Source organism: Haliotis asinina, chromosome 8, assembly GCF_037392515.1.
Source record: "Haliotis asinina isolate JCU_RB_2024 chromosome 8, JCU_Hal_asi_v2, whole genome shotgun sequence".
Taxonomy (NCBI): domain Eukaryota; kingdom Metazoa; phylum Mollusca; class Gastropoda; order Lepetellida; family Haliotidae; genus Haliotis; species Haliotis asinina.
In genome coordinates this window covers 59293354-59309305 of record NC_090287.1, presented here as the reverse complement: position 1 = coordinate 59309305, position 15952 = coordinate 59293354, and the positions used below count along the sequence as shown (strand labels likewise).

Here is a 15952-nt window from a genome sequence, read left to right as displayed (position 1 = left end):
ATCTTCTGTACACACACACAGAGAAACTGCCGCAATCTGTGACTCTATTCATATTCTGTATTCATGTGAAATCCAAAACATTTATTGTGACCTTATTAGACTGACTTCCGCACAACAACAAAGTTGGTATAAATGGTTTCACCATACTTTCCGAATCGTTAACTTGACACAGACAATAAAAAGACATTTATTAGTCAGTAGTTACCACAAAGACATCTGTCATACTTCAACTTCCTTGACAATAAAAGATCAATCTCTTAAGTCATAGCTCCAAAACATGTCAGTTGCAAAATGACTTCAAAGTCTTATTGTGTTTCTGTACGTCTTAACTGTACAGAATAAATCTGTGCTTTTATTCCACAAACACTGAAGTTAATATTTATGAATAATAAATAACAATATTAACTATACAGTCTAATTACTTGTTATTAATTTGAAATCTTGAAAATTTGGGGTAAAATTATGTAACCACAGGCTCCACCCATGTAATTATCATCCAGTCAGACAATTGACACCATGATCAGTTAGAGGTTGTGGCCTATATCTTTGTTTTATGGAAGCAAATGCAAACATCCCAGATATTTAACTAATCAAATGCCATTGAATAACTTATCTATAACAATTTATAAAGTGATACCAACCTCCCAAATGACCATAAACAGAGTTACAATATGGCTGAAATATTGTGACTTTAAATCTTAACTGACTGACCCATGAACAGATCCTAAATATCTAGCGATCTACCTGATGCTTCTTCATGAGATTCTGAACGTCTGACAAGGAATGTCCCAGGTCAGTGGACTCTGCTGTTGGCCTTTTCTCTTGTATCCATGACAACTCATCCTCCACGTCCCGAAAGAACTGGTACATTCTTAGAGCCTCCTCCAGATTGTCTCGCCGAATGTGACACGGCTCAGACAATGAATTGTACCTGTGGGTGGAAACTTCACAAATAACATTCTTCAACTTTCAAAATCACTGCACCTTTTATCCTACATCCATTAACATCACAATCCCTGAGATGAATATGACTGAGATAAGCCAATATTTTTAACAAAGAATCCCAAAACATGTATCTCCTGGAGACCTCGCATACCAAAACCTAAAGGTATTCAATATACATGGAACTGAAGGTTTATGTATGACAATGGCCCCTCCCTTGCAAACCTTGTATGATCTCAGGATTCCCATTAAACAGAGAGCTTTGGACATCTGGATGTCTCACATGACCTACATGTAATCATTATACATGCACCTATCATGATGTGCAGATGTTTGGAGAAATCATGAGAAAAATAAGTATCCAATACACACTTACCTATCTGAGACCTCACGTGCCGTAGCTTGCAGTTCCTTGTTGAGGAAGTGTCGCGACTCCTTGAACACTTGCGCAGCATCCAGGACATCCTGCACCTTCTCCTGGTGTGTCGAGATGTCCTGCTCCAATTGCTGCAACACCACCATAACACTTCATCATAGTACCCAGTACAACATCTCAGAATTAGGCCTTAAAGTCTCTTCACTGGCAACAACTGGTTATAAGTGATGCTTGGCACATACCTGGTGTTTCTTGAGCAGTGCGTTGACAGTTGTCAGGTCCTTGCCATGGTCTTCAGACTCCAGCTGGTTCTCCACCTCATCCATCCAAGTGTTGAGGTCGTCTGCCACACGGTTGAACAGCATAGCCTGTCAGAAGAGAGTGCAATGATACAGTAACATAAATAAGCCTCCTGGTGGGCCTATTGATTTATCCACTTGTCACCAAAGCTTATTAAATGGTGAACAATGTGTAACAGCCATACCCGATAGGCATCCTGTAAACGGTCCTTCTTCTCTGTGCTGGCTGCAATCAAGGCCTGCCAGCTGAGTTCCAGTTCCTCAAGCCTCTTCCTGATGTCCGGTGTTGCGTAATGTGAGTCATCTATAAGTCCCTGACCCTCCTGTGACAAACAAGTCAGTCATGATGGTTACTATGGACTTCAATGAGGCTTGATAAATACAGATGACTTGTCCTGCAGTCACTTTGAGGGGCAATGGGAGATACCCAGCTGTGGTTTGACACGGCAAAACCTTAAGGAACAAAGCAACCTTACTGATAACAACCTTACTCATAATCGTGTTAAGGTGCGTGAATTAGTGCCAAGTCCTCACTTACATGGACAACTGCATCCACTCTGTTTCTGTTGGATGTGAGTTCCGCTTCAAACGCTGTGTGTTTCTGGAGCTTGTTCTGGAGGTTGACAGGGTCACGATATGACTCATCAAGGGCGACCTGCAACTTCTCATTGATCCAGCCAGAAACCTGAAGAAGGAGACGGTCTCATGACAAGACACTGGTAAAACAAAATGCTACGACTCCTTGATGTTACACAACTGGCCAGTCACTCGACTAATGATTTTGGTCAGATAGATTATACATAGAGGGTATGTAAAAAGGACGATTATCTTAAGTAGCAGTTTTCCTAATAAGCCACGACTGCTCAGAGGCCGGGCTCAAATTCCAGGTAAAGGTGGCAGTCTGTAAATTAACTAAGTATGGACCAGACAATCCAGTGATCAACATCATGAACATCCTTCTATGCAATTGAGATATGATGACAAATATGGACAAGAATGGTTGTTAAGAAGACTGACAAGAGACTCACCTCATAAAGATTCCTGAGGAAGAGCTGGTAGTGTCGTGAATCCTCCAACTTTCTGCGTCTAGCTGCTGCAAGCTGCCACATGTTGTCCCTGCGTTTGAGGACTGTCTGACAGCGGGATGTGATCTCGTCCTTGGCATAGTGCTGCTGGCTACACAGGTCAGTCGCGAACTGGCTCAGGTCCTCAATACGGTCCTCCTGGGCCTTCACAGTCTTCTCGAAGCCGTCGTGTTTCTTCAATAGACTCTCCACGCTGTACAGAGTGTGCTGCAATAGACAACAAACATTAATGTTTTCATGATACTGTTAACTTATTAGTTTATGACCTAAACATTAACTGGATTTGTTGAGCTGCACTACCTTTTAAAGGTGTTGTTTCATGAATGATCTACACATCAATCCCAATACCCATACTGTCCTATGTTAAGAGACCGCATCTTATAGAAGCAATTGTAAACCACAAATGCATCTCAAAATATATGTGTCAGTGTAGATGAGAGTCTAGTTTTACCCTGCTTATAACAATATTTCAGCAAAATCATTTTGGGGGATACCAGAACTGGGCTTCATACAGTCTAATCTATCCATGTAGGGAACTGATCCAGGCCTCCAGTACGACGGATAAAAGCTTCAAACTCTTGGCTACACTCCCTACCCCCACCAATGATGCATAAGTGAACAGGATTTATGCACTAGTATTACTAATTGTCATTAAACTCATCTCAAAGCCACAGTACTCAAAATCTGGAGACTATACCAACAAGAGTCAGCATGTTGACATGTTGAAACTGTTCTGATAAGGTGGCACTCACTCCAAGATCTTCATTTGCCAGAAAGGCCTCCTTTGTGGCAAGCCATGTGTCGGCCTGCTCAGCTGTCTCCTTGAAGACCTGGAGGTCGTGGCACTGCGTCAGGAGATGGTTCCGCTTGTCCCACGACCCACTTAGGGCCAGCTTGGTCTTCTCCAGCTCCTTCACCGTCTTCTGGATCTGCTCCGTGGCGTAGTGCTGGTTGTTCACAAGATTCATCCCACTCTCACGGATGGACGTGAAGTGAGTCTTGCGGCCATCAATCTCAGCCTGGAGGACACATTTACATTGTCACATTCAAGATTTTCTTTTAAACATTATCAAACATATCCCAGCTGGGCATTACACTCAAATTTCATGCCCTCCTTACAAAATAAAATAAACATTAGTATCAATGGTACAGTATAACAATATTCTGATCATCCTTTAACGTCCGCAGGAGGGGTTCAAATGTAGAGAGAACAAAAGTACAATCACATCTTCAAATAGCTCACACGATTTAGTCTGATTAGTTTAAATAAAAATTTAAAAATTTGATTAATTCAGGCAAATGTCTAATGAGTCGAAATCTTGCTGCTTCAAAATATTTCCTCCATTCAATTTGCAGAAGTGACAATTGTGATTATAATAGCTTTTCTGATTATAAGTCAAAGTTCGTTTTCTAGACAGCTAGACTAGTTCTGACTAACTGCAGGTTTTCATAGTGACATTACCTTCCTTTCGTGATGCATCTGGAGGAGGTTCTCTGCCTCGGTCACGTCTTTAGCAAGGTCACCAGAGTTCATCCTAGCCATCATCTCATTGGACCACTGGATCTGTGGGTGGGAAAATACACGACATAGGTATATCTAAGTGTGCTTGTTGCCATGACACCATGAAACTTCATAGCATAGTTGTACAATTTGTTGTGCAATACCAGTACAAAAACAATAAGTCTTGGCCAAGAAGGGTTCCAATATGACATGGGAGTCATCCCAACTCACCAGTTCACGCGCATCTGCTAGGAATTTCTGCAGTCTGTATGATTCTGCAAGTTTTGATTTTCTGAAAGAAAATGAATAAACTTTCAGTAATTTCTTATCATCCACATTTACACCACATACTAAAGATGACAGATTCTGGAACAGTTTTCAGAGGAATTGAGCATACATCCACATAACTGGAGCTCTATCATATACAGAGAACCTGGCGATCCACTGACCTTGAGTCCGACAGTTCCTCCAGCCTCTCCCAGTTGTCTTCTGCCTCCTGCTTCTTCTCCTCGATGGACTTCACCATGTCAGGATGCTTCTTACGCAGTTTCACAGCCTGGGTCTCAATTTTCTGGAAATGAGATTAATTTGTAACCAAACGTGCAGAACAATAAGATGATCATGTCATAATGAATATGACCTTTCGTTATCTGTCCTAATCAAAGATTAGCTCACCTCCAACTGGTTCTGGAGTGCCGTCATGTCCCGCTCGATGTCCTCCTGCTTCCTCTGTAGCGCCTGCACGCCTGCCAGATCTTTCCCAACATCCTCTACTGACAGGAGGGATGCCTTCTCATTAATACGCTCGTTGACATCATTGACATCCCGGTTGAAGGCATGCATCTCCAAGGCAGCTGCCAGTTTCACCTTGTAGCTGTTGAGGTCTCCTTGAAGGTCCTTCCATCTGGGGTGATGGAGTTAGTGTGTTTAATTTCATACTAAATAATAGTTCTGGTATATCAGCATTATGTGTTGAAGCACATTTACTGTAGACATTTAATGCTTTGAAATCCATGGATTAATCTATGCTGACAGATTCAATCTCTCATCAGCAAATACAGGCATATCAATGGGAAGTAATTCAGCACAGTGCACTGTACCAGGAATGACCACAGTGTCACTAAGGAGAAAGTATAACATTAGTCATCAAATTAACTGAGAAAGAGACAGAAGCCTGTTAATGAGACTCACTGCTTGTTCATATTGTCCCGCCTCTGTTTGACAGCCTTAGTGTCTGTGCGTCCCTGGGACACCAGCCTGTCTGCCAGGTCATTAATGGCCTTGATACGCTTCTCGTCTACAGTAATGCCCTGCAACAAACATCCCAACACAGTTTCAATTCCAGGTAAGCACAAATCTGAAGCTATGTACTAGTATTAAGCCATGCCTTCTTTAAACGAACTCATTGGGTATTATAGACTTATCAGTCAAGAATCATTCAGGCTGTTTAGGTTCCAACACATTCCAAGGCCTTTGATTCTGACGAATTGTAAAGCAACTATGTGAAACAGGGTGAGAAAGAGGACGGATGACTTACAGCAGACTCTTGGTTGTTGACCTTCTTCTGCAGCTCCAGGCAGTGCTCGTAGTCACGCCCCATGTTGCCTGCACTCACAAGGGTTTCCTGAGAGAGGATACAGGTATCGTAAAAGGTACTAGGAGATCAGTCACAAATACTAAATTAACAACAGAGACAAAAGGACTCCTCCAAAAATCTTTGCCTGAAGGTATAAAGAAGCTTTGATAAGCTAGACAGTTTTGTTACCATTTCTAACAAGAATATTTCACAAATAAGACACTAATTTCAATGCAGCACTGGCAAAATCACAATTCGCAAATCGCCATCTAATAAGAAAACATCACTTTTACATGAAAATTCAAAACATGCAGTCACATCTATTTTGAAATTAAACTTCAATGCATCAATAACTGATAATATTTCTTAACAATGACAACCATGTTCTGCCTACCTGCAAACCTACCTGATTATCAACAGACAACACTTCTCACCTTTTCTCTGATCCACATTTCCACTCTGTCCACCTGCTCATTGAACTCCAGGATGTCCTTGGCCTCACCCAGACCACGCCCCCTGTTGGTGGAAGCTTGCAGCAGCTCATTCCACTTGGCTGTGAGTGTCTGCAGGCACTGCCGGATGTCTCCTGACGCCTGGTGTCGCTTCTGTATGAGGAGGTCTCCTTGCTGGAAGGCAGGAACAGATCACACTTAGCAGGTGTATGTGCTAAAATAGCTGAACTAACTTCAAACTATCGTTTCTTTCACATCCAGTAGAACTTTTGTCACTGATTTTCTGTGCACAAAATTGAATTTCTGCTTAAAAAGACTCAATGAAGAAGATGTGAGCATGAATACACAATAACCTTTAGAAAGTGCTCAAATGTAACACAAATTATATTAGTGATTCCACTTTCTTAGTAAAGTAGAGATTCAAGTAATATTGTTAGGTTGAGTCCCATCTGAGATTTGAACTCCCTCTCTTTGGGTCAGACATCTAAACATCATAGGACAAGCTACACTAACATACTCCGTAGATGTTTACCACTGATAGTAAAGCGAAACAATGCATCCCTAGAGCTGGCATGGAACTACTGTTGGTGGTAGAGGTGGCCCCGTGTCTGTGGGAGTACAGTTGAGTCATTATTTGACTATTGGCCTACCTCCTTGATCTTATTGATCCTGTCAGTGTTGGCCACTATCTCGGCCTCAAAAGCTTGATGCTTCTGTAGTTTCTTCATCTTGTCATACAGATCAGTGACGTCCTGGAAGTCGTCCTCATATGCCACCTTCAGCTTGTCATCAATCCAGCCTTCGGCCTGCGATATGGGAGATGAATAAACACCATGTCCAAAAGAATTCAAATATAATCATCTTTTCTGTGGAAATGCACAAGGATTATTTTTCTGTGATACATTGGCCTTCACTTATTAACTTCAAATTGGCAATACTGTAAAATGATCGCAAAGTGCTATGACAACCTCCATATTGGACACTCTAGTCCCATCTGTGGGTCCACAATACCCACGCTGAGGGACAAGCACCTTCTCCAGCACACAATGGACCAGTGTGTCATGGCCACAATGATGCTGACTCATGACCATGATGCACAAATTTGTTCAGCCCCGAGGCATAGAGACAACATAATATACCAGAGTCAGTAACTCAGGAAGGCTTCATGCCATTAAGAGGAAAGTGGTTAATGTGAGGTCCACAATATATGTATAGGAGGACTAGTGTCAGGGAGACAGCCCTTGACTTTACAGCTGAATGATTTTACCCCAATGTCCCATGTTGCTAAGACAACGAATCTTCTCCCTTCATACAGTGAAATCTTGAACATATTCGTTAACCATACACATATATCAGACATTTAGCTGGGAATCTGAATGTCATGGCTGTTAGTTGTTGAACATACAGCACAATAATTCAGGACATTCCTTAGTGAATAATGGATCAAACCCAAATTATCTCTGAATGTCTGAAACTACCAGTCCTGTAGCAGCCATGAAGAGACACGACACTCACCTCTGCAACATCTCTGTTGAAGTTTGCATACAACATGTTGTCGGATATTCTGTTCTTTCTCTGGGAACTCAAATCTTTGATATGACCTCGTCTGGACAAGAAATAATAGAAAATTAAACAATGGATATGGAACAATGAAACTATGGCTGGACTATATCAGCATGATATGAGTCTATCAGTAAAACAGCATGAACTGTGTACATGAGTTGGATTCAACTCTTGTTTCATCGCAGCATCTCAGCCTGATATAAAAGCCTGAAATGACAGGAGATAACAGGTTCCCTTCATAGTTCCATACTTCCACACTCAGCATACAATTACATACCTCTGATTGACAGCAGCCATTGTTTTCTGCACGGTCTGAGCTTCGAAGTGGTTGTCCGCCACCAGCTGTTGTCCGTGAGCTGTGACTGCTGAGAGTTTCTCCTCCTGCGTCTCCAGCACCTTCTCAAATGCCTCATGTTTCCTCATGAGAGCCTCCACCTGCTCCACAGACTCTGCTGAGTCAGGGCTGGCCAGATACACCTGTGACATGACACACAATACAGATTAAAACATAATAGAGAAACTCACATCAGATACATTGTCATGTATTTACAAGGGTTACCTTTTGTTCCCTGCTTCATAAAAATCACACTAAACATAACACATGTCGTGCTTTGGATTACACATTCTCTAGTGCTTTTGTTGTAGACCCTACACCATCAACACACAAAGTCAGCCACCGCGACTTCCACTCCTTAAAAAAATATTTCATAAACCAGAGTGTTTTCTCAGCCTACCTCCTGGGATGAACTGAGAGTATTAAGTTGCTCCGCATCGCGAAGGAAGATCTGGACATCATACAGCTGGTCGTAGTACTCCTTCCTCTTGTTCCAGGTGGCCACAAGCCGCTCCTGCATCCTCTGCACCTCGTTCACCTTGTCTGAAATCTGTTCAAAGAAGTATGCCAACTCAAACTCAGTTCAAAGAAGTATGTCAACAGGGAATGACTGTAGAACATGAGTGAAGAGACGCTATAAACTGGACTGGGGCTCTCTGAAGCCATGCTCCAGATACTGAAAACTCAATACCAAGTGGAGAATCAAACTCTGGTCTCTGGGATGACCAGCAAACACTCTAACCTCAAAGCTACTCCAATACTTAATGGTAGCAAGTCAGTTGCTTCATTGAGGGTGTTTCAAAATGTTGCATTGAAAGTATCAATAAATCTATTATTCATCTGTGTTCTTTGACAACACTGCCATAGAAGATATTGCCCAAAATCACCCTGATGTGGAAGTTTTGGTGAGTTTGTTATTTAAGGCCTCACAATATTCCAGCTATATCACAGCTTTTGGCAAATATTAGAGTCTCGATCAGAAAACCCAGTGATCAACAGTATAGGCATTGAGCTACACAATTAGGATATAAAGTCATTAAAGTCAGCACCCAGGAATCATTTCGTGAAGCAACATTAATTAAGGTTAACCTTAACTCCAATTCTTTAACATCAAAACCCTTCGCTAAGGTTACCTTAGTGAGTTACAGTCACCTTAGTGCCTTGTGAAAGGAGGCCCTGATGCTGTTAGTAGCCTCCTGTATCTGCTGCCAGTAGAATCTAGCACTCACCTCATCACTTGCATAGTGTCCATTCTCCATCATTGCTAGTCCAGTGCCAATGACTGCTTCAAATGTGCTTCCTCTAGCATCTATCTCAGCACGGATCTCGTCTTGTCGGGTACGCAGGAGGTCAGCGGCCTGTGCATCTCGAACTGTCTTCTCTGCCAGCATCTCTCGCTCTGTATCCTTGGCCCAGCCAAGCAGGTCACGCACCTGAGATACAGATAGTATCGTATATTACAAGCATGTCTGTACATGAAACCGTTTTTCTCAACATTTTAGCAAATGGTAGAAACAAAGCCTACAGCATCACTACATCTGGGACATGTACTACCAGTAACATTTGTGATCAAACCAGGAGTATTTTCCATTGTAGCCTTCACTATTTGTATTGAATCTGTGGGAATATGAAAAAATCTGCAACTGAAATCTTCGTGGATTGACAATCATCGTTGAGCCTCTTCGATGGATGTAAAAGAGAAAATGTCGTGCAAACACTAGACCATGTATAAAAACCTACGGAGCTCTGACTAAGAGTACCACCAAGTCATGACAGATGAACTTAACATACCTTTAAGAGTGAGTGAGTGAGTAGGCAACTCCTGTGCCCCAATATAATAACGAACACAGCCTGGACACTTGCAGAGTGGCTAAATCTTGGACCTGGGACAACCATGCAGATGCTAAATGCAGCATTAAAGTGGACTACTTACTGAAGCATTGAACTTGTGGAGGTCAGCGGCAGCCAGCAGTTGGCCCTTGCGGATCTCTGCCCTCTCCTGTAGGTGTCCCCAGTGGTCCACCACGGCAGCCTGCAGCTCCTCGATCTGGTCCGCGTTTTCTCCCGGGTAGGCCTCCTGCAGGCGCCCAGAGTCGTCAATCAGGATCTGGAGCTGTTTGAGGAGAAAGAAATATTAGCTTATCTCTGACACACAAAAGATATCCTTAAAAACACGAGTTTGTGTTTAAAGTTTGTGTGCATAATGTGACCATGGCTGGAAGCTACTGAAGTATCTACCTGAGCTTCGAGGGCAACCAGTTCATTCTCGAAAGCCTCATGTTTCTTGAGGTACTTCTGGGTGGTGTAGTAGTCACGTCCTAGATCATCAGGTATGCTGGACTCCTTCTCCTGCAATAAATAACTTTACTTTACCTGACGTTTCACATTCGTGTGGAGTCTTATTTAAACAAATTATTCCAAGAAAACACCAAGGAAAGTACTTCTTTTAGTGAAAGCCAGAAACAGACATACAGATGACAAACCAACAATAAACATCAACCCAGGAACTCCTCAGGATTTTTTTATCAACAAACAGCAATTCCTGTTATTTCTCATTGAAGTAACTTTGAACACAAAACTTTGGTTCCTGACAACTGGTCAACTGACTGTATTCAGACAAGGTCAAAAGCACAATCATTATACCACTACAGCTCTCTTACATGCAGAATCTGAGTCACATAGCTTGTCACTGTCTGCCCTCTTCTTTAGTATTTCCTTACCTGAATCCTAGACAAAGCCTCCTCCACATCTCGGTTGAAACGATGGATGTCCTCTGCCCCCTGTAGCTTGGAGTCACGTGACTCGATCTGCTCCAGCAAGGTGTTCCAGGCGTCACGCAGGTGCTCCTGCCTCTGCTGCACCTGCACCGTGTGTGGCCCCTTGTCGTCTAGCAGCCACTTGGCCAGCCGCTCACATCGGTTGAATCTCTCGGAACCAGCCTCAACCTTACGCTTAAACTCTTCAAACTTACTTTTCAAGATCTGCAGAAAAAAAACATAGGAAGTAAATGTAAAGTTGATAACTTACACTATTTAAAAAGATAGTCAAAGTACCACTGGGCACTTTTGTATGCTATTTGTCAGAAAACAGAAATTTTCAGTGGTGCAAACCATTTTTTAAATTACAAATATTGTCAAAGGAAATAAAACAAAATATTTCTTCCTGCATGCAAAAACAGATGTTAATCACCTGAAGATGTTCGTAATCTTGGCCATATTCCTCAGAGCATGCAGTCTGCATCTGTTCATTGATCCATTCCTCGAACTCCTCGCTTTCACGCATGTAGGCATGAAGACTCTTGGAGTGTTCAAGATTACGCGTCCTCTCTGCTGCCAAGCGACGAAGCTTGTTGAGGTTGTCCTGCAGGTTGTCCTGTAACAAAAGATACTAAAATGTCATTTTGGGAACTGATGGGAATAGTAAAGGCTTTCTCTGACAACTCAACACTGATCATTTCCTAAACTCTAGACTCCAGAAACCTAGGCATAACCCAGTGTTAAAACTTAGGATTTCCACTAGCATGACTTCTGAAGTTTGGTCTCCTGGATTATCTCCCCATTATGTCAGTGCAGGTGATACAGGTGGGTAATGTGTGGGTCTGCTGTTGTCCTCCACATCATCATCCACTAGAATGATTTGGACAATGTATCTACCAAGAAACAAATTCCCTGGACATCAGAAATGGGCTTCACACATTGTACCCATGTGGGGAATCGAACCCAGGTCTTTGGCATGACGACTGAACGAGTGAGCTGGTGAGATGGAATTGGTTTATTTGCTCATGTACTGATGCGCACGCATGTGACCATGAGCTTGTGTGTTTGCACTGCTTGACCAGCACCTGCTATATCCCTTTAATGACAAGCGCCTGAGACAACAACAACAAACAACTTTAGACATCCTTTGGTATATGGCAAGGGGATCTAACCACTACCTGCTCTCCAAGCAGGGGCTGTGTCCACTAGACCATGATAATGGTCATTGAGATGGTCAGCTTACCTGAGCTCTCTTCAGTAGAGATGGATCTGCTGATCCCAGCTTAAACAGCCTGGAGGACTCCTTGCCCAGGCTGGTAACGATTCCTGAGTATGTCTGAATGTCAGTTTCTAAAACCTGCAACAAAAAAAACTAAACATCAGATAACTGTTATCAACATGTTTACTCTTCAGTGAGTGAGTGAGGTTGGTTTTACATCCTTTTTAGCATTATTCCAACAATATCACAGCTGGGGAAACCCAAAATGGGCTCTACATGTTGTACCCATAGTGAGGCTGACATTGCTTAGCGTCAAAGCTGTCATGTGACCAAATGGGCCAATCAGAAAGGCCAAAATCTACCTATCGTGTAACAACTTACATTATTAACCTGACTAGATTTTCAATGTATTCTCTTTTCTTGTATTGTCTGACATGAGAATTAGATTGTATATGCCATACCTTATTTTTGGCTAGCATTTTGTCTGCTGCATTCTCATCCCTTCCATAGTCTGTGCTGGAGGCAAGGGCCATCCTCTCGTTGATCCAGGCCTCGACCTCCGCCACCTCAGACAGGTACTGCAACACAACAGTCATCAAGAGATTAAACAACTGATGAAATCTAGCCTTGGTAGGTACAATATGGGCTACAGCTTACCTTGTTGGTCCTTGACTAAAACAAAGCCAGTTCATATGAAATAATGAAGTACCATGGACACGATCTAGCAACAAGCACCGATCAAGGGTGATGAGGAGCTCAATAACGGAAGGCATGGGTGGTGAGGAAACTCAATGATGAGAGTCATAGGTGGTCGAGGAGGCAATCAAAGATGGATGCGAAATCAATTAAGGGTGGTCAGGGAGCTTAAACACCAGAATCAATCAAGCATGGATGAAGAGTCAATTAAGGGTGCCCGTGGGGTAATTAAGGGAGGCAATCAAGGGTTGATTAAGTGTCAATTAAGGGGGGTCAGGAAGCTCATACACACGAAGCCATTGAAGAGGTGGATGAGGAATAAATTATGGGTGGTCATGGTGTTCAAACATGTGAGTCAATCAAGGCTGGTGAAGGAGACAATAAGGGCTGCCATTAGGTCATACATGGATGGCAGGAAATCTGACCTTCTGAGTTTGCAGTGAGATGTCAAGGTTCTTTTTCCTGTTTTTGGACTTCTTGAGGAGATCATCCCAAGACACCTGAAGCTCTTGACACTTGTCTCTGATGGGCTTGGAGGCGAAGTGTTTGTCGTCAATCAGCTTGTCTCCTGTGCTCAAAACTTTATCAACGCTTGGTTGGTGGCCCTGAATCTCACGGTCAAGATCCTGACAAGAATAATCAAATCAGTTATTTCCACAGGAATATACATCAATTGATATTTCCAGTCTCCACCCACTACAATCACATTACTCAACTGTATTCCTTCATTCTTATATACCCTCTACAGAAACTTTAATGATATTACATGTATCTAAGATATTATATATATACAAAATCCCAGTGATGTTACATAGATTGTCCTCTCTGTCATAAGTACTTTATCCAAGAACTGAAATGGAATAAAAGAAAAAAAAATAACAGGAAAAGTCTATCTTGCTAAATCTAATTGTTAAAAATAAATAACATCCACGTTAATCTAAAAAATATCAGGTTTTCAATGATTGATCTTGGTAAACATTGGTCATTTTGAGTTTTTAATAATACATACTAAATTGGTAACATTTTAGGCTGATTTGGGACAAAGAAAATACACTCCAACCATGCACTGATTCGGTTGGCGCTGAGCTACCACACTGTACAACTGGTAAATATATAACTGTCATTCACAAGCACTCAACACTGGTCCAGGAAATCTGCACCACATTGAAAATATCACAAAACTGGCTACCTGGTGTTTCTTGTGAAGCTTCTGAGCGTCGATTAGGTTTTTGCCCATGTCCTGTGATGCTGCTGCAGGCAGGTGTTCCTTAATCCACTGCAGCTCATTGTCTGCGTCAAACACAAACTGGTGCAGCTGCAGTGACTCCTGCAGCTTCTGCTTGCGAGCTGCCACAGCTGGCTCCAGCTTCTTAAACCTGAGTGACAAAAGCAGTTTTTAATTTGTTTATCTCTGCAACAGTATTTCAGTAGTTGGGTGATGTCAGTTTTGAGAGGTGGGGTAAGCCCAAAGTGAGTGAGTTTAGTTTTACACCTCACTCACCATCATTCCAGTTATATAACGGAAGTCTGTAAATAATCAAGACTGGAGCACACAATCCAGTGATCAAAAGCATGAGCACTAATCTGCGCAACTGGGAACCGATGACGTGCCAACCAACTCAGCAGGTCTGACCATCCGATCCCATTAGTTGCTGCTAATGACAAGCACAGTCACCTTTTGTAACAAGCACAGGTTGCTGCAAACCTATTCTACCTAGGAAAGAACAAAGTGATAGGTTCTAGACATTTATAAACCTTGGTGAAACTCAAAAACGTTAGTTTGCAGTTGACAAAGAAATATCGCCAGGGTGAATCTTGGATTTGATCTCGCAAAGGCAAGTTCCCTGCATGTTAAACTCGAAACTGCACACTGGTGCCTGTGACCCATGCTTATCTTGAATGTGAAAAGCAATGGAGCATCAAATTGTGAACCCCAAACTTATTGTAACGGGCTAATCCTTGCAAACATATGACACAGTTTCTCACAAGCTCTACTTCCTCTGCCCTCTCAATCAGGTGAGACTGTGGTGTCCATTTTAGTTTTGACACAAATTATCCAAAAAACAAAAGAAAATTCTGAATAATTGATTATTTGTAAAGCTAAAGTGCACTAAAAAACTCAATAAAAACTTTCAGGAAAAAAAAAATTTCTTAAAATACTTAATTATATTTATGGGAAGTTCACAAAATCTTTTGATTAGTGAGATCACCTTCTACTAACCTCTTGTTGAAGGCGTCAACAGCACGGATGATATCAGCAGAGTTGTAGTGACCTTTGTCTGCCATTTCCTTGCCCCGAGCCACAATTGTTTGAATTGTGTCGGAAAGAGTTGATAAGTCTGTTTCAAGATTCTGAAATGCAGCAAAACATTTTAAAAAAATGACTCAAGTGATCTGATTCTGTTGTCCATTGAACCAAGTTAACATCACATCATCAGAATTACATATTTATGGTTTCTAATGTTAAAAACAGACAGAAAATTTCAAACCTGATGTTTCATAAGCAGATTCTTGACTCCTCTCAAATCAGAACCAACATCTGGGTTAGCAACAGACTTCTCCATTTCATCAAGCTTAGCCTGCAAAGAGAAACACATTTGGTGATATTATGCACAACAGAATATTCAGCTGTTTTTCCTCACATTAATAACTTTCAATCAAACAGGTGTATCAACTACATACCTGTGCATCCTCCAAAGCTCTGTTGAGTGTCTGCTGCTGTGTTGCTTCGCGGAGTTTCCTCCCCTTGTCTGCTGCCTTTTCATTCAAGTCAGCCCACTCCCTGTTCAGCTTCTCTGAGATCTCCTTGATCTCCGGAGCAGCATAGTGACCGTCATCAATCATTTTCTTTCCGTCCTGGAAAGACAACTCCAGTCATCAAACACTTGCATCTAGGCTACTGAGCGCAACTCATTTGAACAGCTGTCACATGCTAAGGGTAAGCCATTTTCTTGCCTTACTGATCCTACTGGCCAATACACAGGTAGTAAAATTTAAAAAAATACATCAGTTTTAGAGCTAATTAATAAACAATTGTCAAAATAAGTCTTTATCAATCATAAACTGTCCCAATATATTTAAATGTATTTGGTGGCTGTTTCACAAAATGATAACGTAGTACAATCGTGACAGAGACATTTCCTCATCATGGAT

The 15952-nt window shown here is 42.0% G+C and overlaps 1 protein-coding gene across 9 annotated transcripts in view; it reads right to left on the bottom strand.

Moving 5' to 3' along the window:
- The window catches only part of LOC137295449 (spectrin beta chain, non-erythrocytic 5-like), a 133208-nt gene that overhangs the window by 19578 nt on the left and 97678 nt on the right, over positions 1-15952 (bottom strand). For all 9 annotated transcript variants that reach the window (XM_067826821.1, XM_067826827.1, XM_067826826.1 and 6 more), the window contains exons 35-64: positions 15482-15655; positions 15289-15378; positions 15021-15151; positions 13989-14175; positions 13225-13425; positions 12565-12681; positions 12128-12241; positions 11318-11500; positions 10849-11109; positions 10367-10477; positions 10062-10241; positions 9358-9561; positions 8529-8678; positions 8072-8271; positions 7747-7837; positions 6882-7037; positions 6214-6405; positions 5741-5827; positions 5395-5513; positions 4879-5107; positions 4653-4774; positions 4435-4495; positions 4165-4266; positions 3455-3721; positions 2646-2909; positions 2156-2302; positions 1803-1940; positions 1561-1686; positions 1319-1449; positions 745-931 (exon numbers count right to left, since the gene is read on the bottom strand). In XM_067826821.1, the coding sequence (XP_067682922.1) occupies positions 745-931; positions 1319-1449; positions 1561-1686; positions 1803-1940; positions 2156-2302; positions 2646-2909; positions 3455-3721; positions 4165-4266; positions 4435-4495; positions 4653-4774; positions 4879-5107; positions 5395-5513; positions 5741-5827; positions 6214-6405; positions 6882-7037; positions 7747-7837; positions 8072-8271; positions 8529-8678; positions 9358-9561; positions 10062-10241; positions 10367-10477; positions 10849-11109; positions 11318-11500; positions 12128-12241; positions 12565-12681; positions 13225-13425; positions 13989-14175; positions 15021-15151; positions 15289-15378; positions 15482-15655 (4722 nt within the window). The remainder of the gene's footprint in view (positions 1-744; positions 932-1318; positions 1450-1560; positions 1687-1802; positions 1941-2155; positions 2303-2645; positions 2910-3454; positions 3722-4164; positions 4267-4434; positions 4496-4652; positions 4775-4878; positions 5108-5394; positions 5514-5740; positions 5828-6213; positions 6406-6881; positions 7038-7746; positions 7838-8071; positions 8272-8528; positions 8679-9357; positions 9562-10061; positions 10242-10366; positions 10478-10848; positions 11110-11317; positions 11501-12127; positions 12242-12564; positions 12682-13224; positions 13426-13988; positions 14176-15020; positions 15152-15288; positions 15379-15481; positions 15656-15952) is intronic.